Source organism: Schistocerca serialis, chromosome 1 (genome assembly GCF_023864345.2).
Source record: "Schistocerca serialis cubense isolate TAMUIC-IGC-003099 chromosome 1, iqSchSeri2.2, whole genome shotgun sequence".
Lineage (NCBI taxonomy): Eukaryota > Metazoa > Arthropoda > Insecta > Orthoptera > Acrididae > Schistocerca > Schistocerca serialis.
The window spans coordinates 321,493,461-321,519,472 of record NC_064638.1 but is presented as its reverse complement, the minus strand read 5'-3'; the positions used below and the strand labels follow the sequence as shown (position 1 = coordinate 321,519,472).

At 42.3% G+C, this 26,012-nt stretch overlaps 1 protein-coding gene across 1 annotated transcript in view; it reads right to left on the bottom strand.

The window, feature by feature from the left end:
• Window positions 1-14,053, bottom strand: part of LOC126470548 (uncharacterized) — an 81,290-nt gene extending 67,237 nt beyond the window's left edge. Inside the window, exons 1-2 of the mRNA XM_050098521.1 lie at window positions 13,997-14,053; window positions 12,378-12,525 (exon numbers count right to left, since the gene is read on the bottom strand). Coding sequence (XP_049954478.1) covers window positions 12,378-12,525; window positions 13,997-14,053 — 205 coding nt within the window. The remainder of the gene's footprint in view (window positions 1-12,377; window positions 12,526-13,996) is intronic.
• Window positions 14,054-26,012: the final 11,959 nt, after the last annotated feature.

The following is a 26,012-nucleotide window of genomic DNA, read 5'->3' as shown; positions in this document are numbered from 1 at the left end:
CTGACTGGCTTAATGCGGCCCGCCGCGACTTCCTCACCTTGGCCAACATCTTCATATCAGAGTCGAAATTGCACCTAATGTCCCCAGCGGTTTGTTGTATACAGTTCAATCTCTGTCTTCCCCTACAATTTTTACCACCCACAGCTTCTTCTGGTACCTTGGAAGTTACTCCCCGGCGCCGTAACACGTGTGTTATCGTTCTGTCATTTCCTCTTGTCATTGTTCTCCGTATGTTTCTTTCCTCGCCGATTCTACGGAAATTCCCCTCTTTTCTTATCTTATCAGTCCACAAAATTTTCGGCTTACTTCTGTAGCACATCATCATCATCATCAGCCTTCTTAAGGCTTCTGTATGTTGTACCGTCCTTCACGTTATCCAGTATCTGAAATCTCTTCCTTCCTCGCTTCGTTTTCCCTTCTACATAGCCTTCTAAAGCTGTTTTTGTCAGTCCCTCATTCTTTTTTAATATATGCCCAATCCACTTTCTTTTTCTTCTTTTTACTACATCTAGTAACTATCTTTTCTCTCCCACTCTTCTCAGTACCTCTTCATTTTTTACTCTGTCCATCTCACTTGTTCTTTCCATCCTCCACATTGTCTCCATCTCAAAAGCCTCCAGCCTTTCTCTGTCTTCCTTTCTCAAAGTCCATGTTTCAGCGCCATACAGAAGAACGCGCCATACAAAACATTTTATGAGCCATTCTCTGTCCACATTGCCGTAGAAAATTCTCCTTTTCTTATAAAATGTCCCTTTTGCAATTGCCATCCTTGTTTTAACTTCTGTGCTGCACTTCCAGTCGGTATCTATCCCGCTCCCAAGGTACTTAAAATTTTGCACCTGTTCTAATTTTAGTCCATTCAGCTTAATTTTTATTTCTTTATTTCCTCCTAGTGCCAATACTTTTGTTTTCTTTGTGTTAATTTTCATTACATAATTTTTTCCGTTAGCTTCAGTGGCAGATATGATACGCGAGTTGGGATGGAAGTCATTAAAGCAAAGACGTTTTTCGTCGCGGTGAGATCTATTTACGAAATTTCAGTCACCAACTTTCTCTTCCGAATGCGAAAATATTTTGTTGAGCTCAACCTGCATAGGTAGAAATGATCATCAAAATAAAATAAGAGAAATCAGAGCTCGAACAGAAAGGTTTAGGTGTTCGTTTTTCCCGCGCGCTGTTCGGGAGTGGAATGGTAGAGAGATAGTATGATTGTGGTTCGATGAACCCTCTGCCAAGCACTTAAAAGTAAATTGCAGAGTAGTCATGTAGATGTAGATGTAGATCCCGTAATTATTTTTCCTCTGCGGCTAGAAGGACCATGTCATCAGCAAACCTCAAACACCCTACTCTTTTTCCTCCAATTTCTACTCCTTTGTCATCTAATGAGCATTGGTCAATCATATTTTCCAAGTACAGGTTGAAAAGGATAGGTGATAATACTTGTCTTACTCCTTTTCCTAGTTCGATCCAGTTTGTACTTTCAACTCTCACTTTAACTGTGGCTTTTTGATTCAGATATAATTTTATAAGTCTTCTGGTTTCCAGTCCACTCTCTTTTCCCTCATTATAGCCGCCAGTTTCTCCCAAGCCACATTGTCAAATACCTTTTCTGGATCGATGAAGCACATGTAGAGGTCTCTTCCTTTTTCAATAAACCTTTCTCCCAAGATTCGTAGGAGGCCTATTGCATCTCTGGTGCCCGTATTCTCTCTAAAGCCAAACTGCTCCTCGCCAAGATTCTTCTCCATTACTTTTTCAAGTCTCTTATTAATTATTCTTAACATCATTTTGGCTGCACGTGAAATGATACTGATTGTCCTGTGCTCACTGCATTTCTTCGTTCCTTGTTTTTTCGGTAATAGAATCATTACTGTTGTCAGAAAGTCCTCAGGTCGCTCACCAGTGTCATATTTTTTATTGCATAACCTCAATATTTCTCTTATTCCATCTTGGTTCAAGCATTTTAATATTTCTCCCGGTATCGTATCTGCACCTACTGCTTTGCCATTTTTCACTGCAGCTATGGTAGACTTTACTTCTTCCATTATGTTGGTTGGTCCTTTCACGTCATCACTTACACTGTTGAGTGATTCAAGTTCCAGAGTTTCTGGTTTGCGATCTGTGTCTTATAGTTCTTTTAGATATTCTTTCTATCTCTGGAGGACATCGTCACGATCTTTGTACACTGCCTCTCCGTCTTTACTCAAAATTTCCATACTATTACTTCCTGCTCTGCTTTGATCCCATGTCATAGTCTTTACTCTATTGTATAGTAAGCCGTATCTTCCCTTCCTGTCCAGTTCTTCATTCCTCTTTTAGCCATTTTTTCCTAGCCCACTCTGTTTCTCTTCCCAGTTCATTATTTAACCTTCGGTACACCTTTCTTGCATCTTCAATGTTCTTTTCCTCTCTCCTCCACCTTGGAAATCATTTCTTGTGTGATCCATGGTTTTTTTGCCCTTTTCCCTTTTACATGTCCTACATTTTGCTGTCCTTCTTTATTGATTCCTTCTTTCAGCATATTCCAGTACTCATTGACATTATCAGGTGGTTCTTTGTCTCGTAATGCGTTTACAAACTCAAGCGACAGCATGTCTGTAATTTGTTCTTTGTTGGATTTTATCTTCTCTAGATCCCGCTTCTTCACCATGGTCGCTTTCTTCAGTTTTTTCATGCTTATTTCTATTTCTGCCATAAGTAAGTTGTGGTCGCTGTTAATATCTACACCTGGTAATGTGCAGATGCATTCCTGTATCTTTGTACTACCAGTATAAAATCGATTTGGTTTCTGTATTTATCCCCTGTGACGTCACATGTGCTGGACTGCTGCTGATATTGCCCGTCAATACCTTATAAACTTTTAGTCTTGTTTTTCACTTTCTCTGGGGATAGCAATAACATCAACGAGCCGTATCGTTGACATGTCCACCTCCACACTTGAGTGGCCACCGTGGAAGTGCAAAGGAGCCCGGATTCGATACCTGGCTGGATTGGAAAGTTTCTCCGCTCTTGGACTGGATGTTGCGTTGTCTACATCATCGTTTCGTCCTCATCGACAGGCAAGTCGCCGACGTGGCGTCAACTACAAAGGCTTGCACCAGGCAAGCGGTCTATCTGAGGAGAGGTCCTAGCCACACACACATTTCCTTTCATCACTGATGTCCTTTCACCCCAAATCTCAGTCCCACTCCAGAACTTTTCTTTTATTCCCGCCATTGGTTCTTCGATGATCAGAGTGAGCAGTAGGGGAGTGGGGGGGGGGGGGGGTGGAGGGGGGCAAGAGACTGCTTCCCTTTCTTAAACCCCTTTTAATCCAAGTATTTCGTTGTTGATCATCCATTCTTACTGCTGCCTCTTGATTTTGGTACGTATTGCATACCACCCGTTTCTCCTTACACCTGTTTTTTTTTTAAGATTTTGAAACAACCTGCGCCATTTTACATTGTCGAACTCCTTTTCTGCGTCGTCAATCCTATGAACGCGTCTTGATTTTCGTCGTAACTGCCTCTCTGATGCCTTTGCCTTTGCTGTTACATATAACAGATCTTCAGTTTTCTTTTTTATTATTCTGATTATTATTTTTATTACCAGCTTTGATGCATAAGCTGTTAAGCTGATTGTGCGATAGTTTTCGCACTTATCTCCCTTGCCATCTTCAGGATTAGGGTGATAAGTTTCTTTCGAAAATGTGATGGTATGTCTCCAGTCTCACAGATTCTACATCATATTAGTGGTGATGATTATGGTTGCTTCTTCTGTTTTGAAAGTGTTCCATACATGCAAAAATTGTAATATTATCCCTTATGCCAGATTCACCATAATTTTAAAAAAGAAGCAATTACACCTGTAGATTCAGATGCATGGTATTTAAAGGTATGCCACGCAATATTTCTCAGAATATATTCCATATTTGTATTTAATAACGTGTGATATATAAGTGTGTCGATCTGTACAACTTGTCGTTGTGATGTCGTCCAAAAAGTTGTTTGATGCAACTCTCCACATTAATCTTGGCCATGCAGTTTTTTGATTTCAGTCCAAGTAAAAGATAGAAAAGATAAATGAGAAGAATACTGCAATAGATTTCGAATACTGCTTCACAATGATTTGCTGATATACAATGACATTTATCTACAATTCTTGACATTTTTCCTTTCTTCCTCTTCTTGTCATCTTCTATAAACGTGCGGTAGGAATAGCAAATAACGATTCAAGTGAGGCATGAGAGACCAAACTTGTTTTCAGAATTACATTAGGCCATGGGAAATGTGGGAAGCAAAAGTTTATTCAATGTGGAATGCGGAAAACTGTTCCCATCAATAATTCTTTTCTAGTAAATAATGGGAGAACAAAAACAAGAAGATAAACATTAAAGTCATCGTATCACCAATCTTAAATCATATTCCTTATTTGTTAGCTGTAATCATATATCCAAAAATAAAAGTATAACTTAAAAGTTAATGGGTAACTGTTAGTTTCACAGCGGAAAAAGAAGATTTTTGTATGCAGTTACAAAGGTGGCTTGAAAATATTGGATTCGTCCGTTGTTGTTCGTAGATCTACAGGAAAGGTGAGGAACGCAAAATTGAATAAGATAAAATAGTAATCAACTTTAATGAGGAATGAGTAATTTACGGTGCATACTACAAACGTTTATTACAATAAAACAAAAAATTAAGAAAGAAAAATAGTTAACATAGGAAAAGTAAGGTAGAGATATTCAAAACTTATCACACTGTTCAGTTTTATACAAAATGGTGGAGTAAGAGAAAAATTTCAGAACAGGAATAAAAATGGAAAGCAGAAATACAAATCTATGGAATTTTGATGAACTTAAAGCAAATATAATTGAAAGAAAGGAAAATTTAGAGAAGGTTCAAAAATGGCTCTGAGCACTATGGGACTTAACAGCTGAGGTCATCAGTCCACTAGAACTTAGAACTACTTAAACCTAACTAACCTAAGGACATCACGCACATCCATGCCCGAGGAAGGTTTCGAACCTGCGACCGTAGCGGTTGCAAGGTTCCCGACTGTAGCGCCTAGAACCGCTCGGCCACTTCGGCCGGCTTTAGAGAAGGAATTCAAAAGAATGGTAAATCGGGTTAATAAAGACATTAACTGAAGGATAAAGAAGGAAATACAGAAATTATGATTGACGGTACGGGATGGGATAGTAACGTGAAACACTAAAGCAGGGAGAGAGGTAGTATATGTAAAAGCATTTTGCTATTAAGAAAGACTTCGGCTGAAAGATAAAGAAGGAGAAACAGAAATTATGGATGACGGTACAAGATGGGATAGTAGCGCGCAACACAAAAACAAGGAGAGAGGTAGTAGATGTAATCGCATTTTGCTATTAATGAAAGACATGACAGGTGGCTATCAGACTAAAAACACCAGAAAGAGCATAGTAGATCTGTTGATGCAACCACACTTCAGTTAACAAAATCTGTTGGGGTCAAATACTAAGCTAGGTATAAAGGTGTTTCATAACATTCCGAATGCATCAGCAGAATAGCAAAACATCTTCTCTTAGAAGAAGAACAAAGAAACGTTTGAAATGTTCATAAGAAGCATTAAAAACACTTACACGTTACAAATATAGCGTTAACTGCGAGGGCAAGGAGAACACGACCCGGGCTGGCAGCGGCTTACAGTATCTTTTTAGGTAAAAAAAAAAACACTGTTGTTCGATGCGTCTCCTTTTAGGGAAATACACTTCACTCAGTTTTTTTTCCACTGTGTAGATTCCATCCCAGAACTGCAAAATAACCAAAGTCTGATGACGCAACCCAAGATATGAGTCAGAACGATAAGAAGCCATAAGGAAACACTACTAAATTCGAGTTTATGTTTACTGTTCCATCTTATCGCATAAAAATGTGTGTAGACCTAAATATAATCACACTGGCATAGTTAAGGACAGCCGACGGCTCACAGGCTTCTAGGAGCTTCTTGTAACACAGCTACAATTCACCGCCTCTTATTTTTCACTTTCCTCATTTCTTCAGACTGACCTTAAGCTTTAGTTGAAATTACTGAGCTTTAAACATATATTGTTAAGTATAAATTCAGTGTGCAAGTACAACAGTGGAAATGACAAACACGTAGCTTTAAAACAGTCGTGTGCAAAAGCCTTTTCCGCGTGGGGCACCGGTAGAGGCTATTAAGCCAGTTGCCGTGCTGTTGGCAGAGTAGAAGCCAGGTACTGAGCACGGAAACTCTGAACCCAAAAACTGTAACCCTCTTAGTGAACGTTCCAAAGAGGAAAGCGAACACAATCCTGACAGACAGCTACATTTCATTATGATGGTGCTGCAAGTCTGTGGGAGGTTAGTAAACCGTTCGAATAAAAACTGCCCAACAGGATGGACATAATGAGTCTGCTGTGTACAAGTGTTGCTACTGCTGAAGGTGATCCGAGGTGAGATTGGGGGGGGGGGGGGGGCCGTCACTTACGGACGAGTCAAAATTAGAATATCAAAATCTTGAATGCTTATTTATTAAATGGCCTGTTTATATTCGTTTGAATATACAAATTTAGTAAAAATACTGCTCTGCACTGTTATGTATCATCTCTCGTGCACAAAGTGAATCAAATTAAAATACTGCTTTGACCGGCAATACGCACAGATGGGGTTAGTAACGGTCAGAGAAATCTTTATAGAATTAAGTTTAATGAATCAATGTTACATGGTCGCAAACATCTAAAAATACAAATGTAAGAAACCAACTCTCAAATCGAGAAGAATGCGTGCACAATCATATTTATACTAAATACTATGGAATCTAAGGAATATGAAACTAACAAAAATAATAGAATGGCGTAATATGAATCAGTGACTGTTTCCTACTTACACTGCAGTTGTCTATACAAAAAAATCACACTTACAGTAGTCTAGTTCATCTGAATGTTCCCATAAACAACAGATTGTAAACTAGTACCATATTTCGTCCTCCTTTCTATAGTCTACACAAACTAGACAGTTTTCCCTTCCAATTTTAATGTTGTCGTCCGAATTGTCATTGCACAGACTGTCAGTGTCAGCCTCCGATGCAGTATCATGAAATGCATCAGCTATATTCTTCCTAAGACCTACTATTTTATTGTGAACGACTGGTTTCCTCTTCTGTAAAGCCTTCTATTTCTCTTTGTCTACCTTTCGCGTCTACTTTGCCCTCTTTTCTTCAATATTTTCTTCATTGAGGTCTCAGGATTAGAGAGTGCTGCCGTTTCTGTCATTTTCTATTCCTCGGGGTGTTGCTAGCACCTCGAATTAGAGATATATCTGCAGATCAGTTTCTTTTGCTGTAAGCTGTTGCATCCTGAGTGTTATTTGAGTTGCTGGATGTTTCATCCAGAAGATCATAGAATGTGGACATTTCTTCCTTAATTCTTCCTTAAATCTTCCTCAAATCCGGCTCACGATAATTTCCTAACAGAAATGGTGGTATTCCTCTTCAGAAAACTCTCTCACTAACTTCTAACAGCCAGACGCACAACCGAGTTGAAATTATTAACTATTATGTTCTTTTCTGAAAATTCATATGCAGCTGTTCTAAGATTTAGAGAATTTGCGACCCATTCTAGGGGCCTACTCCATTACCTTCTTTATCCTCTCCTGGAGAGTGCATCTTGCAGCTGCTCTTGTGTTCACGTGGCCTTACTGGAAATTCTTTTACAATTTCACGCCACCTAATTGAGAGTAAAATCAAAATTATTATTATGTGGGGCAATGCTGGTCATGTTGGCCGCCATAATCACCGCCTACAAGTCATTATATATATTACAAATTAGTCGAAACATTGCAGTTCAGATTACAAATTACTCTGTCACATTGATCTCCTATATGTAGTAGAGTAATGTATGACAAGTATTCTACAAAACTAGTAAGAACACTCACACTTACCTCAGTTAAATCACACAGGTACAATTATATGAAAATTGCTGAAACCTTTAAGAATTGTCTTGCTTCTAAGTGGCACCAGCAGACAATGGTTCACAGAGTTGAGTTAGTTCCTACTGTTGTTCTGTAGCTGGCAGCACCAACCAGAGCGATTCAGAGCGAATTTTTTATTACGATATCAAGTGGATAGCATTGTCTGTATGACTGGGATTTCCCCATCTCCCCTACATGCTCGTCCTCCTGATTTCGGACTATAACGGTATACAGATTCACTAATAGCTCAGATTCGTCTTTGCTAATGGAGAACATTCTGCCACGAGTTCACTTATGGTCTTTCCAAGCCCAAATTCGACTAGCGGAGCGCAAATTATTGTAGTATGTTAGGAAACGACATACAGGACAAGTCCTAGACGTCACAGTGTTGCGAGACATAGCTTACGAAGATGCTACAGCCCTGATGAACAGTGCGGGATACACAAAGTACGTCGTTCGGCCCACTCTGTTGTCTTCTCTTTGACATCACAGAGATATCATGTCTAAGCTGTGCAGTGCCCGTACTCACAGCTGTAATACATCGCGCACACTACTGGTCTACTCGCAAAGCGGCCACAATCACAGAGCTACTGTCCAATGATCATGATGGAAACCCATCTCATACGGCATACTTTACCGGCAATATCACTCGAATAAGTACGTATCTCCAGACCTGTCCACCGCAGAGAGAATCGTTAAGGGAGTTCCTCTAGTATGATCTATATAACCAGCAGTATCCTGTGACATTACTCATTGATAGGATCATTACGGAAGGGCGTCTAATAAGGATGTTCTGTTAGTGACTAGTATTACTCGAATAATAGCGAACTGTCGAGTAAATCATTATCGGGGCTCATCTAGTCCTGGCAGTTAAAGAGAGAAAGAGAGAGATAGACTTGCGTAGTAGTGTTGGCGGTGGGTGACCCTGAGTGTGCATGTAGTGTGGTATCATGTTTCTAATATACGTGGGAGAAAAACACAGTGCTGGCACATTGTAACGGTTGCACTGCGAGAGACTGTTAGTAGAGCCTTTGCTTGTGAGTGGACTGCAGTGTTGGAGAGAGAGAGAGAGAGAGATAGAGAGAGAGATAGGAGGATTAGAGTTGCATCTTGTAATGATGTGTTTAGGCCGTGCTATGTGCCAGCAATAATTTTTTATATTATTTTTCATTTATGGAGAGATATCTTGTAATTTCATTCAGAAGACTTCAAAAGGTACTATACTAGCGCATTTTTCGAGACATCAAAGCATAATACCTAATTTGGTCAGGTATTTAGAGCTGCAGAGTTTTATGACAATATAACAATGTGTGATTTACTGATTGTTCTTCAAAGGTGGATAGCATACGTGTTTGTAAGAAAGTAAAGAGATTTTGTTCAGGTTTTTCCTTATTCATGTAAATTAAATTTTTAATATTTCAAGTGTTAAAATATCTTATCTTAGTGATGTAAAGTTCTGTTAATACAGTTACTTTATTGTTTTTCCATCAATCAGCATTCGTCTCTTTATTTCAAGTTTCACATATATAATTTGCTTTCCCAAGGTTCTCAGTAACAGAATTACAATTGACAGTAATCACTGCAGTAATGAGATTTATTAGCAAAGAAGTTTTTTGGATGTGTCTACAGTTTCACGCACGCTTTGCATAATGCGTTGCTGGTAGTTTGAAGTTTTATTTTTTAACTAGCATAGCAGCAGCTGCTGCAATAGTTTGGAGATAGCAGCAGCACAGCATTTATTCATTGCGCAAACAGGTAGACCATTTATTGTTTACGTGTGATACAATAAACATTTAAAAAGTGACATACTTTACAGGTAGGGCATTTTTGGTAATTATTTATGTTTCATATTTTCCTCGCAGTCAGATTGCTTGTGTTATTTCTAACAGGACAGTTTAATTTAACAGAACAAACTGTACTCTCGTCACGAGCATTGTAGTACATAATTTGTTGTTGCATTTCTGATTAGCTTTTGCATTGCTGATCACTTTTCACGAATTACGAGATTAATTACTAGCTTAAATACGAACTTAACTGTTTCTTTATCACGAGTTTAACTTCACATTACTACACAGACAAAATACCAGTAAATATAACTATACATTACCATACAACAGTTTGTGGCAGAACTTGACGAGAAGAAGGGATCGGTTGGTAGGACATGTTCTGAGGCATCAAGGGCTCACAAATTTAGCATTGGAGGGCAGCGTGGAGGGTAAAAATCGTAGAGGGAGACCAAGAGATGAATAGACTAAGCAGATTCAGAAGGATGTAGGTTGCAGTAAGTACTGGGAGATTAGGAAGCTTCCACAGGATAGAGTAGCATGGAGAGCTGCATCAAACCAGTCTCAGGTCTGTAGACAACAACAACAACCATACAACAACAAAAATTAATTAGCCACTTTCAGCATAGCTTCTTGTGCAGCTCAAGGGATCCACTGTACTTAAAGCCCCATTCGGCAGCACCGACTTCCTCATTTCGTGATATATTGTGGGAGGTCTGGAATTTATCCAGGGCATTGGCGCACGGACTGGTGATCACGGAGTCGGCATAACCACCACTCCTCTTGCTCCTGTTTCAGGCTAATCACTGGTGGTGGAAGTTTTTCCCCTGCCATATTTAGAACTGGCTACATCTGTGTCGAGCACCACCGCATGGGGATGCGTGAGCGACCTCGGCCATGGAGTTGAATAGCGTGACCAGCGATATCCCTCGACTAATTTCGACATCATCAGACCTATTCCTTAACGAGTAAATCGTAACTGTAGCTAGTTATTCTCCTATTCATTACCAGCAATCTGTTTCCTATGCATCGTCGACTGTTTTTGATCATTCTGTCTTCGAAGGGATCGATGACCACACAACAACGACCATCATCATCATCAGGTCGCTACCGAAGATGACATTCGTTACCATCAAGATGCTCTCTATTCTCGCTTGCAGGATGTGTATAACGTACTATAATGCGCAAATGAAATTTTATTCAGGTTTTAGCATACCTTCAAGTTATTAATACTATCTCTCTGACGGATTAAAACCGTGTCCTGGAGCTGGACTCGCTGTTCTGCGGAAAACAAATGAAAAACGCTGGTCGAGTTTTGAGCCCCAGTTCGACACAATTTCAACCTATCAGTGATTACCACGACAGCATCAAAACTATCACCGACTGAAATGTTAATTGTATATTAAATAGGTAAGAACTTCAATAAGAAAAAAATATTATAGTTAAACAGAGAAGCCAGACCCAGCACGACAAACTTAACGTAAAACTGGGCAACTTTGTGACTGAGGTACTACTTTCTGACAATCTATATCTTCTCATGCACTGTAGGTCGCGGACACATTCAACAGATAGTTCTTCCATAATGCCGCCAGTAGAGGTGGTAACTACAAGCACATGAACACACTTGAGCTGGTCACAAGGTCAGTTTATAGGTGAAAAACCTGTTTGTGGTTTTCTCGGAAACTTCCTTCTACTGTCGATAGCTTTGAACAGCTGACTGCGCCTCTATAAGAGTTAAATTTTACTATAATTTTGTTCAGCCAGTTTTGCCGAGCGGTTCTAGGCGCTTCAGTCTGCAACCACGCGACCGTTACGGTCGCAGGTTCGAATCCTGCTTCGGGCATGGCTGTGTGTGATGTCCTTAGGTTAGTTCAGACTGATACTTAAATCAGTGTGTAATATTTTGTTTTATTACCTCGTTTAATGCAATTGAGGACATTTCTTCCTATCAATGATTCAATGGTGGTAGGCCTATAATCATTTGGATTTCAGAAAATTTTTCAAATAAATCTCGCCAAACTGTCAAAATTTGTGACGTATATTTTCTGTGAGTAGGTGAAACAAAACTCATAAAACTGGGTAATTTCTAACGAGCTCATAAATGCGTGTCGTAAAGAATCGGTAGATCAGCTCATGCATGTGGCAGATTAATTTAAATCTACTTTCCCTGTTTTAGACTTCATGTCACAATCTTGTCCTGAGCTGTGGGGCTAGGGGAAGAGGGAGGGGGCACTTTGTACAACTAATATTACAAATCTAAATATTTCACTGCACACAAAAAAACTTTATTGCCATCGAAATTAAACAATAAAATTTAGAAAATGCCCTTTAGGTGGAAATTAAATTTCGCAATACATGCTTATTTTAAAAGATTACGTTACAAAAATTTTTGAATGTGTAATACAGTTTCCCAGTTTTAAGGTACGACAGCCACGTCTCACATTGTTATGCAGAAAGAAAGCAATAAGTCGTTGTGCCGCCGCCTTATAATTACCAGTATTCGTAACACTAGCAGCAGAAAAACAGTAGCCAAGGACGCACAGCAGAGGAAAAACTCAGCCGGCCGTCTGTGCTATCAGCAGCTGCTGGGTCGCGATGACCTCAGACCATCACAAGAAGCGCGCGCGTCGCTGCCTTCTGCGCGACTTACTTTGCAGTGGCAGTGGCGGAGACGGAGGCTCAGACGGGAGCAGGCGAGGTAGCCAGGAGCTCCCTGGAGACAAGCGCGGAGGCCGCCGGTGGCAAAGTGTGGCGTAGCGAGAGCTGAGCCTTCCCGCATGAGCGAGTACGAGCACCAACTGTAAAGGGGGCAGCAACGTCGCTCACCAATCACACCGTTAAACGCCTCTCCAGGCTACTTCCCGATAACGTCATGCATAGGGCCGTCCTCTGTAGCGTCCGCGGTGGACGCGTGCCGAGTTTCCGCTTTGGCGCTCAGACTCGGCGCAACTTCTGCTACGTCCGCCTCAGCCACTACTGTCAGGACAGCCAGACGACGCTGCAGGGCGCAAGTTGGTCACACTGGAACAAGTACATCGACATCTAGATACATATTCCGCAATCCACCATACGGTGCGTGGCGGAGGGTACCTCGTACCACAACTAGCATCTTCTCTCCCTGTTCCACTCCCAAACAGAGCGAGGGAAAAACGACTGCCTATATGCCTCTGCACGTGCCCTAATCTCTCTTATCTTATCTTTGTGGTCTTTCCGCGAAATATAAGTTGGCGGCAGTGAAATTGTACTGCAGTCAGCCTCAAATGCTGGTTCTCTAAATTTCCCCGGTAGCGATTCACGAAAAGTACACCTCCTTTCCTCCAGAGACTCCCACCCGAGTTCCTGAAGCATTTCCGTAACACTCGCGTGATGATCAAACCTACCAGTAACAAATCTAGCAGCCCGCCTCTGAATTGCTTCTATGTCCTCCCTCAATCCGACCTGATAGGGATCCCAAATGCTCGAGCAGTACTCAAGAATAGGACGTATTAGTGTTCTACAAGCGGTCTCCTTTACAGATGAACCACATCTTCGCAAAATTCTACCAATGAACCGAAGACGACTATCCGCCTTCCCCACAACTGTCATTACATGCTTGTCCCACTTCATATCGCTCTGCAATGTTACACCCAAATATTTAATCGACGTGATGTGTCGAGCGCTACACTACTAATGGAGTATTTAAACATTACGGGATTCTTTTTCCTATTCATCTGCATTAATTTACATTTATCTATATTTAGAGTTAGCTGGCATTCTTTACACCAATCACAAATCCTGTCCAAGTCATCTTGTATCCTCCTACAGTCACTCAACGAAGACACCTTCCCGTACACCACATCATCATCAGCAAACAGCCGCACATTGCTATCCACCCTATCCAAAAGATCATTTATGTAGATAGAAAACAACAGCGGACCTACCACACTTCAAAAAATGGGTCAAATGGCTCTGGGCACTATGGGACTTAACATCTGAGGTCATCAGTCTCCTAGACTTATAACTACTTACACCTAACTAACCTAAGGACATCACACACGTCCACGCCCGAGGCAGGATTCGAACCTGCGACCGTAGCAGCAGCGCGGTTCCGGACTTAAGCGCCTAGAACTGCTCGACCACACCGGCCGGCACCACACGTCCCTGGGGCACTCCAGATGATACCCTCACCTCCGATGAACACTCACCATCGAGGACAATGTACTGGGTTCTATTACTTAAGATGTCTTCGAGCCACTCGCATATTTGGGAACCAATCCCATATGCTCGTACCTTAGTTGGATACACTGTCTTGACAAAAGCCATGTGCTCGCAGTATGGCGGTAGCATCTCGCACTCAAGGTGTAAAAACGCAGTGTATTGGCGGAGCTGTCGTTTGTACTCGGGTGATTCAGGTGAATAGGTGTCCGACGTGATTATTACCGGTGGCGTTTAACAGAAGGGATGGTAGTTAGAGCTAGACGCATGGGACGTTCCATCTCGGAAATCGTCACGGAATTCAATGTCGAGACATCCACAGTGCCAAGAGTTGCCGAGAATACCACATTTTAGGCATTGCTTCTCACCACAGACAACGAAGAGGCCGCCGGCCTTCACTTAACGATCGAGAGTGCGGCGTTTGCGTAGACCTGTCAGTGCCAACAGACTAGCGACTGTGCGTGAAATAACCACGGAAATCAGTGTGGGAGGTACAATGAGAGTATCCGTTACAACAATGAGGCGAAATCTGGCGTTAATGGTCTATGACAGCAAATGACTGACGCGAGTGCCTTTGCTAACAGCACGAAATCGCCTGTAGCGCCTCTCCCGGAGTCCATATCTGTTGGACCCTAGACTATTGGAAAACCGTGGCCTGGTCAGATAAGTCTCGATTTCAGTCGATAAGGGCTAGTAGTGAGGTTCGAGTAGGCGCAGACCCCACGAAGCCATGGACTCAAGTTGTCAACAAGACACTGTGCAAGCTGGTGGCACCTCCACAGTAGTGTGGGCTGTGATTACAAGGAATGGACTGGGTACTCTAGTCCAACTGAACCAGCCATTGACGGGAAATTTTTATGTTCAGCTACCTGGAGACCATTTGCAGCCATTCATGGAATTTTTATGGATGACAATGCAATGTGGCACCGGGCCACACTTGTTCACATTTGTTTGAAGGACATCTGGACATTGCTAGCGAATGACTCGAACACCCAGATCGCCATACACGGAAATTAATCGAAACGTCACTTCGTGCACAAAATCCTGCACCGGTAACACTTCCGCAGTTACGAACGGCTATAGAGACATCATGGCTAAATATTTCAGGAGGGGCTTCCAGCGACTTGTTGAGTCCATGTCACGTCGAGTTGCTGCACTACGCTGGACAAAATATCAGACACGGTAATAACAACTTAAACTGGAACACATAGAAAATGTTGTGGGGATGGCTAACCAAAGACTGCGTTTTATTGGCAGGACACTTAGAAAATGTAACAGATCTGCTAAGGAGACTGCCTACACTACGCTTGACCGTCCTCTTTTAGAATACTGCTGCACCGTGTGGGATCCTTACCAGATAGGACTGACGGAGTACATCGAAAAAGTTCAAAGAAGGTAGCACGTTTTGGATTATCGCGAAATATGGGCGAGAGTGTCACAGAAATGATACAGGATTTGGGCTGGACGTCATTAAAAGAAAGGCCTTTTTCGTTGCAACGGAGTCTTCTCACGAAATTCCAATCACCAACTTTCTTCTCCGAATGCGAAAATATTTTGTTGACACCGACCTGCATAGGGAGGAACGATCACCACGATAAAATAAGGGAAATCAGAGCTCGTACGGAAAAATTTCCGCGCGCTTTACGAGATTGGAATAATAGAGAATTGTGAAAGTGGTTCGATGAACCCTCTGCCAGGCACTTAAATGTGATTTCCAGAGTATCCATGTAGATGTAGATGCAGATGAAGTGGTATTCCTCAGAATAAATTCTTTGTTTATTTGCAGATATACGCTGAAATCTTCCCCCCATTGTACCGCAGCACGTCGACAGAGGCTTTTGGCTCCTCTGTCGGTGTGCTACGATACCGGAGAGTGGATTTTAATGTGCACCAGAACTGCAGATATGTAACTGCAAACAGACTAAGAATTTATTACGTAACTTTACTTTTTGGAGGAGTGAACAAAACTTTCACTAGTCTGCGTCATGAGCTGCAAGCCCGAGACCAGCCACCCGTCGCAGGAAATAAAAGAAAATGTGTCCACGCCGGTGTACAAGGCGAGGTCCTCACGCTCTCTCCCACGAATTCGTTCCGCATGCCGGACTGAAACCAATCACAGGCCCGCAGGTTGCCCACCCATGTCATACGTGAATGGAGATAGAGAGTTGCTGTACAAACTTTAATGTACACACGTAAATTAAAAGTCTCCCTTTGCGTCAATCGCAAGTTGCTGATGACAAGCGATGGTCGGTAAGGTCTCCCTGAAGCAGCTACATCTAGTTGTGCATAGTGACATCATGAACACATCGCCTGCAGCTGAGGTATTGGGCCCATGGTTTTGCTACTCATAAACTGTGCCACATTGCCTCCAAAAATGGCTACCATTCTTCCATAGTTGACAAGGTTCTTCAAACCAAAGCCAACGTACTGCGGTTGTGTTCGAATAAATAAAATTTGTCTCGTTTCTTTTTGTGTGTGGGGGGCGGAGGGGGGGGTTATTTCTTATAAACTCTGTGCTCTGTTTCGCAGATTTCATGTTAGAAATACGTTCAAAACGATAACATATTATGCCAACTACATTTGCATGTTGTTGTTGTGGTCTTCAGTCCTGAGACTGGTTTGATGCAGCTCTTCAAATGGTTCAAATGGCTCTGAGCACTATGGGACTTAACTACTGAGGTCATCAGTCCCCCATAACTTAGAACTACTTAAGCCTAACTAACCTAAGGACATCACATGTGGTGTCACCGCCAGACACCACACTTGCTAGGTGGTAGTTTTAAATCGGCCGCGGTCCATTAGTACATGTCGGACCCGCGTGTCGCCACTGTGTGATCGCAGACCGAGCGCCACCACAAGGCAGGTCTCGAGATAGGGACTAGCACTCGCCCCAGTTGAACGGACGACGTAGCTAGCGATGCACACTTACGAAGCTTCGCTCATTTGCAGAGCAGATAGTTAGAATAGCCTTCAGCTAAGTCAATGGCTACGACCTAGCAAGGCGCCATTAGTAACATTGCATGTATCTAAAGAGTCTCACTTGTATCGCCTCAATCTCCAGATGTACCAAAAGGATGGATTAAAGTTAAGTATTCCAGAAGCTACGTAATTTACTTTATAGCATTCATTACGTATCCTGTTTCAGACCTCACGCCATCCTGCTTTAGCTTAGCGCGTGCCTTTCGGCTTCCTCTCATTGTGACTAGGCTGTCTTGTCTAGACACAACATCACACACATCCATGCCCGAGGCAGGATTCGAACCTGCGACCGTAGCGGTCACGCGGTTCCAAACTGAAGCGCTTAGAACCGCACGGCCACACCGGCCGGCCGATGCAGCTCTCCATGCTACTCTATCCTGTGCAAGCTTCTCATCTCCCAGTACTTACTGCAACCTACATCCTTCTGAATCTGTTTAATGCATTCATCTCTTGGTCTCCCTGTACGATTGTTACCCTCCACGCTGCCCTCCAATACTAAATTGGTCATCCCTTTATGCCTCAGAATACGCCCTACCAACCGATCCCTTCTTCTAGTCAAGTTGTGCCACAAATTTCTCTTCTCTCCTCTTCTATTCAATACCTCCTCATTAGTTATGTGAACTACCCATCTAATCTTCAGCATTCTTCTGTAGCACCACATTTCGAAAGCTTCTATTCTCTTCTTGTCTAAACTATTTATCGTCCACGTTTCACTTCCGTACATGGCTACACTCCATACAAATACTTTCAGAAACGACTTCCTGACACTTAAATCAATACTCGATGTTAACAAATTTCTCTTCTTCAGAAACGTTTTCCTTGCCATTGCCAGTCTACATTTTATATCCTCTCTACTTCAACCATCATCAGTTATTCTGCTCCCCAAATAGCAAAACTCCTTTACCACTTTAAGTGTCTCATTTCCTAATTTAATTCCCTCAGCATCACCCGACTTAATTCGACTACATTCCATTATCCTCGTTTTGCTTTTGTTGATGTTCATCTTATACCCTACTTTCAAGACACTGTCCATTCCGTTCAACTGCTCTTCCAAGTCCTTTGGTGTCTCTGACACAATTACAATGTCATCGGCGAACCTCAAAGTTTTTATTTCTTCTCCATGGATTTTCATTCCTACTCCAAATTTTTCTTTTGTTTCCTTTACTGATTGCTCAATATACAGATAGAGTAACATCGGGGATAGGCTACAACCCTGTCTCACTCCCTTCCCAACCACTGCTTCTCTCTCATGTCCCTCGACTCTTATAACTACTTATTCAAGCTAATCACAACAAATTTACTGCTGCAGGCATTTATAAAATCTGCTGCGCTGATTGTAACCCCTTTTATGATGGCCTGATAGTCAGAAACTTCGAAAATAAATTCAAAGACCATGCAGAAGTAGGAAGGAAGAGTGCCGAAGACAAACCTACGTTTACTTCTCACTTAGTTTCAGAGAGACACAGTGCCATTCATATTGCCAACAAGCTCAGAATTTTTCTCAAAATGGAGAAATTTACCGGTATGGACATTTTTGAGGAAATCGAAATCTACAACATCGTGACCATATCTGTTGGACCCTAGACTATTGGAAAACAGTGGCCTGGTCAGATGAGTCTCGATTTCAGTCGATAAGGGCTAGTAGTGGGGTTCGAGTAGGCGCAGACCCCACGAAGCCATGGACTCAAGTTGTCAACAAGACACTGTGCAAGCTGGTGGCACCTCCACAATAGTGTGGGCTGTGATTACAAGGAATGGACTGGGTACTATAGTCCAACTGAACCAGCCATTGACGGGAAATTTTTATGTTCAGCTACCTGGAGACCATTTGCAGCCATTCATGGAATTTTTATGGATGACAATGCAATGTGGCACCGGGCCACACTTGTTTACATTTGTTTGAAGGACATCTGGACATTGCTAGCGAATGACTCGAACACCCAGATCGCCATACACGGGAATTAATCGAAACGTCACTTCGTGCACAAAATCCTGCACCGATAACACTTCCGCAGTTACGAACGGCTACAGAGACATCATGGCTAAATATTTCAGGAGGGGACTTCCAACGACTTGTTGAGTCCATGTCACGTCGAGTTGCTGCACTACCCTGGACAAAATGTCAGACACGGTAATAACAACTTAAACTGGAACACATAGAAAATGTTGTGGGGATGGCTAACCAAAGACTGCGTTTTATTGGCAGGACACTTAGAAAATGTAACAGACCTACTAACGAGACTGCCTACACTACGCTTGACCTTCCACTTTCAGAATACTGCTGCACCGTGTGGGATCCTGACCAGATAGGACTGACGGAGAACATCGAAAAAGTTCAAAAAAGGTGGCACGTTTTGGATTATCGCGAAATATGGGCGAGAGTGTCACAGAAATGATACAGGATTTGGGCTGGACATCATTAAAAGAAAGACCTTTTTCGTTGCAACGGAGTCTTCTCACGAAATTCCAATCACCAACTTTCTTCTCTGAATGTAAAAATATTTTGTTGACACCGACCTACATAGGGAGGAACGATCACCACGATAAAATAAGGGAAATCAGAGCTCGTACGGAAAGATTTCCGCGCGCTTTACGAAATTGGAATAATAGAGAATTGTGAAAGTGGTTCGATGAACCCTCTGCCAGGCACTTAAATGTGATTTCCAGAGTATCCATGTAGATGTAGATGAAGTGGTATTCCTCAGAATAAATTCTTTGTTTATTTGCAGATATACGCTGAAATCTTCACCCCATTCTACCGTTGCACGTCTACATCTACATCTACATTTATACTCCGCAAGCCACCCAACGGTGTGTGGCGGAGGGCACTTTACGTGCCACTGTCATTACCTCCCTTTCCTGTTCCAGTCGCGCATGGTTCGCGGGAAGAACGACTGTCTGAAAGCCTCCGTGTGCGTTCTAATCTCTCTAATTTTACATTCGTGATCTCCTCGGGAGGTATACGTAGGGGGAAGCAATATATTCGATACCTCATCCAGAAACGCACCCTCTCGAAACCTGGCGTGCAAGCTACACAGCGGTGCAGAGCGCCTCTCTTGCAGAGTCTGCCACTTGAGTTTGCTAAACAGCTCCGTAACGCTATCACGGTTACCAAATAACCCTGTGACGAAACGCGCCGCTCTTCTTTGGATCTTCTCTATCTCCTCCGTCAAACCGATCTGGTACGGATCCCACACTGATGAGCATTACTCAAGTATAGGTCGAACGAGTGTTTTGTAAGCCACCTCCTTTGTTGATGGACTACATTTTCTAAGCACTCTCCCAATGAATCTCAACCTGGTACCCGCCTTACCAACAATTAATTTTATATGATCATTCCACTTCAAATCGTTCCGCACGCATACTCCCAGGTATTTTGCAGAAGTAACTGCTACCAGTGTTTGTTCCGCTATCATATAATCATACAATAAAGGATCCTTCTTTCTATGTATTCGCAATACATTACATTTGTCTATGTTAAGGGACAGTTGCCACTCCCTGCACCAAGTGCCTATCCGCTGCAGATCTTCCTGCATTTCGCTACAATTTTCTAAAGCTGCAACTTCTCTGTATACTACAGCATCATCCGCGAGAAGCCGCATGGAACTTCCGACACTATCTACTAGGTCATTTATATATATTGTGAAAAGCAATGGTCCCATAACACTCCCCTGTGGCACGCCAGAGGTTACTTTAACGTCTGTAGACGTCTCTCCATTGATAACAACATGCTGTGTTCTGTTTGCTAAAAACTCTTCAATCCGGCCACACAGCTGGTCTGATATTCCATAGGCTCTTACTTTGTTTATCAGGCGACAGTGCGGAACTGTATCGAACGCCTTCCGGAAGTCAAGAAAAGTAGCATCTACCTGGGAGCCTGCATCTAATATTTTCTGGGTCTCATGAACAAATAAAGCGAGTTGGATCTCACACGATCGCTGTTTCCGGAATCCATGTTGATTCCTACATAGTAGATTCTGGGTTTCCAAAAACGATATGATACTCAAGCAAAAAACATGTTCTAAAATTCTACAACAGATCGACGTCAGAGATATAGGTCTATAGTTTTGCGCATCTGCTCGACGACCCTTCTTGAAGACTGGGACTACCTGTGCTCTTTTCCAATCATTTGGAACCCTCCGTTCCTCTAGAGACTTGCGGTACACGGCAGTTAGAAGGGGGGCAAGTTCTTTCGCGTACTCTGTGTAGAATCGAATTGGTATCCCGTCAGGTCCAGTGGACTTTCCTCTATTGAGTGATTCCAGTTGCTTTTCTATTCCTTGGACACTTATTTCGATGTCAGCCATTTTTCTGTTTGTGCGAGGATTTAGAGAAGGAACTGCAGTGCGGTCTTCCTCTGTGAAACAGCTTTGGAAAAAGGTGTTTAGTATTTCAGCTTTACGCGTGTCATCCTCTGTTTCAATGCCATAATCATCCCGGAGTGTCTGGATATGCTGTTTCGAGCGACTTACTGATTTAACGTAAGACCAGAACTTCCTAGGATTTTCTGTCAAGTCGGTACATAGAATTTTACTTTCCAATTCAATGAACGCTTCACGCATAGCCCTCCTTACGCTAACTTTGACATCGTTTAGCTTCTGTTTGTCTGAGAGGTTTTGGCAGCGTTTAAACTTGGAGTGAAACTCTCTTTTCTTTCGCAGTAGTTTCCTAACTTTGTTGTTGTACCACGGTGGATTTTTCCCGTCCCTCACAGTTTTACTCGGCACGTACCTGTCTAAAACGCATTTTACGATTGCCTTGAACTTTTTCCATAAACACTCAACATTGACAGTGTCGGAACAGAAATTTTTGTTTTGATCTGTTAGGTAGTCTGAAATCTGCCTTCTATTACTCTTGCTAAACAGATAAACCTTCCTCCCTTTTTTTTATATTCCTATTAACTTCCATATTCAGGGATGCTGCAACGGCCTTATGATCACTGATTCCCTGTTCTGTACATACAGAGTCGAAAAGTTCGGGTCTGTTTGTTATCAGTAGGTCCAGGATGTTATCTCCACGAGTCGGTTCTCTGTTTAATTGCTCGAGGTAATTTTCGGATAGAGCACTCAGTATAATGTCACTCGATGCTCTGTCCCTACCACCCGTCCTAAACATCTGAGTGTCCCAGTCTATATCTGGTAAATTGAAATCTCCACCTAAGACTATAACATGCTGAGAAAATTTATGTGAAATGTATTCCAAATTTTCTCTCAGTTGTTCTGCCACTAATGCTGCTGAGTCGGGAGGTCGGTAAAAGGAGCCAATTATTAACCTAGCTCGGTTGTTGAGTGTAACCTCCACCCATAATAATTCACAGGAACTATCCACTTCTACTACAATACAGGATAAACTACTACTAACAGCGTCGAACACTCCACCACCGGTTGCATGCAATCTATCCTTTCAAAACACCGTCTGTACCTTTGTAAAAATTTCGGCAGAATTTATCTCTGGCTTAGGCCAGCTTTCCGTACCTATAACGATTTCAGCTTCGGTGCTTTCTATCAGCGCTTGAGGTTCTGGTACTTTACCAACGCAGCTTCGACAGTTGACAATTACAATACCGATTGCTGCTTGGTCCCCGCATGTCCTGACTTTGCCCCGCACCCGTTGAGGCTGTTGCCCTTTCTGTACTTGCCCAAGGCCATCTAACCTAAAAAACCGCCCAGCCCACGCCACACAACCCCTGCTACCCGTGTAGCCGCTTGTTGCGTGTAGTGGACTCCTGACCTATCCAGCGGAACCCGAAACCCTACCACCCTATGGCGCAAGTCGAGGAATCTGCAGCCCACACGGTCGCAGAACCGTCTCAGCCTCTGATTCAGACCCTCCACTCGGCTCTGTACCAAAGGTCCGCAGTCAGTCCTGTCGACGATGCTGCAGATGGTGAGCTCTGCTTTCATCCCGCTAGCGAGACTGGCAGTCTTCACCAAATCGACAGAGGAGACTAAAGAAACTTTATCCATGTGTCCCGCCATTTTGTTTTGGCTCCTCTGTCGGTGTGGTACGATACTGGAGCGGGGATTTCAATGTGCACCAGAACTGCAGATACGTAATTGTAAACACACTAGTAATTTATTACGTAACTTTACTTTTTGGAGGAGTCGACAAAACTTTCACTAGTCTGCGTCATGAGCTGCAAACCCGAGACGAGCCGCAAATCGAAGGAAATAAAAGAAAATGTGTCCACGGCGTTGTACAAGGCGAGGTCCTCACGCTCTCTCCCCCGAATTCGTTTCGCATGCCGGACTGAAATCAGTCGCAGGCCCGCCAGTTGCACACCCATTTCATATGTGAATGGAGATAGAAAGTTGCTGTACAAACTTTAATGTACCCACGTAAACTAAAAGTTTCCCTTTGCGTCAATAGCAACCGGTGGCAGGCGAAGGTCGGTAGAGGTCTCCCTGAAGCAGCTATATCTAGTTGCTGCATTGTGACAGCATGAACACCTTGCCGGCGGCCGAAGTGTTGGGCCCATGGTTTTGCTACTCATAAACTGTGCCAGATTGCCTCAAAAAATGGCTACCATTCTTCCATAGTTGATAAGGTTCTTCATAACAAAGGCAACGTACTTACTGAGGATGTGTCAGAATAAATAAAATTCGTCACGTTTCCTTTTTTTTTGGGGGGGGGGGGCTGTTTCTTATAAACTCTGTACTTTCTTTCGCAGATTTCATGTTAGAATTACGTTCAAAACGATAACATATTATGCTAACTACATGTGCATAATATTAAAACTGTTGTTGTTGTGGTCTACAGTCCTGAGACTGGTTTGATGCAGCTCTCTGTGCTACTCTATCCTGTGCAAGCTTTTTCATCTCCCAGTACTTACTGCAACCTACATCCTTCTGAATCTGCTTAGTGTATTCATCTCTTGGTCTCCCTCTGCGATTTTTACCCTCCACGCTGCCCTCCAACACTAAATTGGTGATCCCTTGATGCCTCAGAACATGTCCTACCTACCGATCCCTTCTTATAGTCAAGTTGTGCCACAAACCTCTCTTCTCCCCATTTCTATTCAATACATCCTCATCAGTTATGTGATCTACCCATCTAATCTTCAGCATTCTTCTGTAGCACCACATTTCGAAAGCTTCTATTCTCTTCTTGTCTAAACTATTTATCGTCCACGTTTCACTTCCATACATGGCTACACTTCATACCAATACTTTCAGAAACGACTTCCTGACACTTAAATCTATACTCGATGTTAACAAATTTCTCTTCTTCAGAAACGCTTTCACGGCCATTGACAATCTTCATTTTATATCCTCTACGACCATCATCAGTTATTTTGCTCCACAAATAGCAAAATTCATTTACTACTTTAAGCGTCTCATTTCCTAATCTAATTCCCGCAGCATCACCCGATTTAATTCGACTACATTCCATTATCCTCGTTTTGCTTTTGTTGGTGTTCATCTTATATCCTCCTTTCAAGACACTGTCCATTCCGTTCAGCTGCTCTTCCAGGTCCTTTGCTGTCTCTGACAGAATTACAATGTCATCGGCGAACCTCAAAGTTATATTTCTTCTCCATAGATTTTAATTCCTACTCCAAATTTTTCCTTTGATTCCTTTACTGCCTGCTCAATATAAGATTGAGTAACATCGGGGATAGGCTACAACCCTGTCTCACTCCCTCCCCAACCACTGCTTCCCTTTCATGCCCCTCGAGTCTTATAACTGCTTATTAAAACTAACAACAACAAATTTACAGATGCAGGCGTTTATAAAATCTGCTGCGTTGATTGTAACACCTTTTATGTTGGCCTGATAGTCAGAAACTTTAAAAATAAATTCAAAAATAATGCAGAAGTAGGGAGGAAGAATGCCGAAGACAAATCTACGTTTGCTTCTCACTTAGTTTCAGAGTTACACAGTGCCACTCATATCGCTAACAAGCTCAGAATTTTGCACAAAATTTACCGGCATGGACATTTTTGAGTAAATTGAAATCTACAACTATGTGTAGCACAACAAGAGCGAGATTCATGACGTACAGAAGAGCCTGGAAACATTGTTTTTGTCGATGTCTTCCATACTGTGTTTGATGTATTATAAAGTCATTAATTTTGCCGCTATTACGTCTCATTACTTAGAACAGTAGGCCTCTTTATTTTAAACAGCAGTCTATGGTCAGTTCCTTACACCTACGTGTCGTGTTAGCATAGTGTTTGCATGCAGAGATATTCTTTGCTACTACCGTTGATTTCCAGATCGACATTTCGTTCATCATACGGCTTCTGAGCGACGTCTGCTGTGCTTCCACCTTACATAATAATACGATTTACACGTCTTTTTTTATGAGTCCTTTTTAGTCTCTTAAATTTCAACTTGTATTGTTTTTATTTAACTTTCATAGCATTTTATCAGCTTTTATCGCATCACTTTCCTCCATCTGCCTACGTAACTGCCCCCTATCGGCCCTAATCGTGACACGCCTCTCCCCTGATCAACTACCGCTTCTGGTACTCCTCCTGTATCCTCTCAGGGCGCTTGGCATGGCGTGTAAGAGACATATGTCGATTCTCTATTTGTAACAATATCTATGTTATCGCGGTGTTTTGTGATGTTTGTTAACAAGTTGGTTTTCAATATTATTTCCTTTAAGTAACATACAACTAAATTCTTCACCATTTGACTAATTCTATTGTGCTTTATTGTTTGCAGATACCACTAGATAATGGCTATGAGGATTGAAACCGGTCATGGTTTCAAGCGTAAAGGAAAAAAGTGCAACTGGTGCTGACATTTTCTTCAAAACTCATAAGTTCACCGCTCAGTATATTTGGCCGTTTATGGTAAAGAAACAAGCTCAACTTCCCTATTACTAAAGCCGAGCGCTCATTTCAAAGCGAATTTCTCGAATAATCAGAACCAAGAAAATTCAGTAATATCTGTCAAAAACTATCTTTTGTGACAAGATTCATCCAGTATAACATGATTACATCTTGCATGTGAATGAAGATAGAAATTTAGATTAAATTTTAAGTAGCGAAACTAAAAGTTTACCTTGCCGCCCGCCAACTGTAAAATGCAAGCTCATCTTGTGCCAGTAGGGGGTCCTTCCTGTTGCAGATCGCTCGCTCGGTCACTAGTTTATTGGACA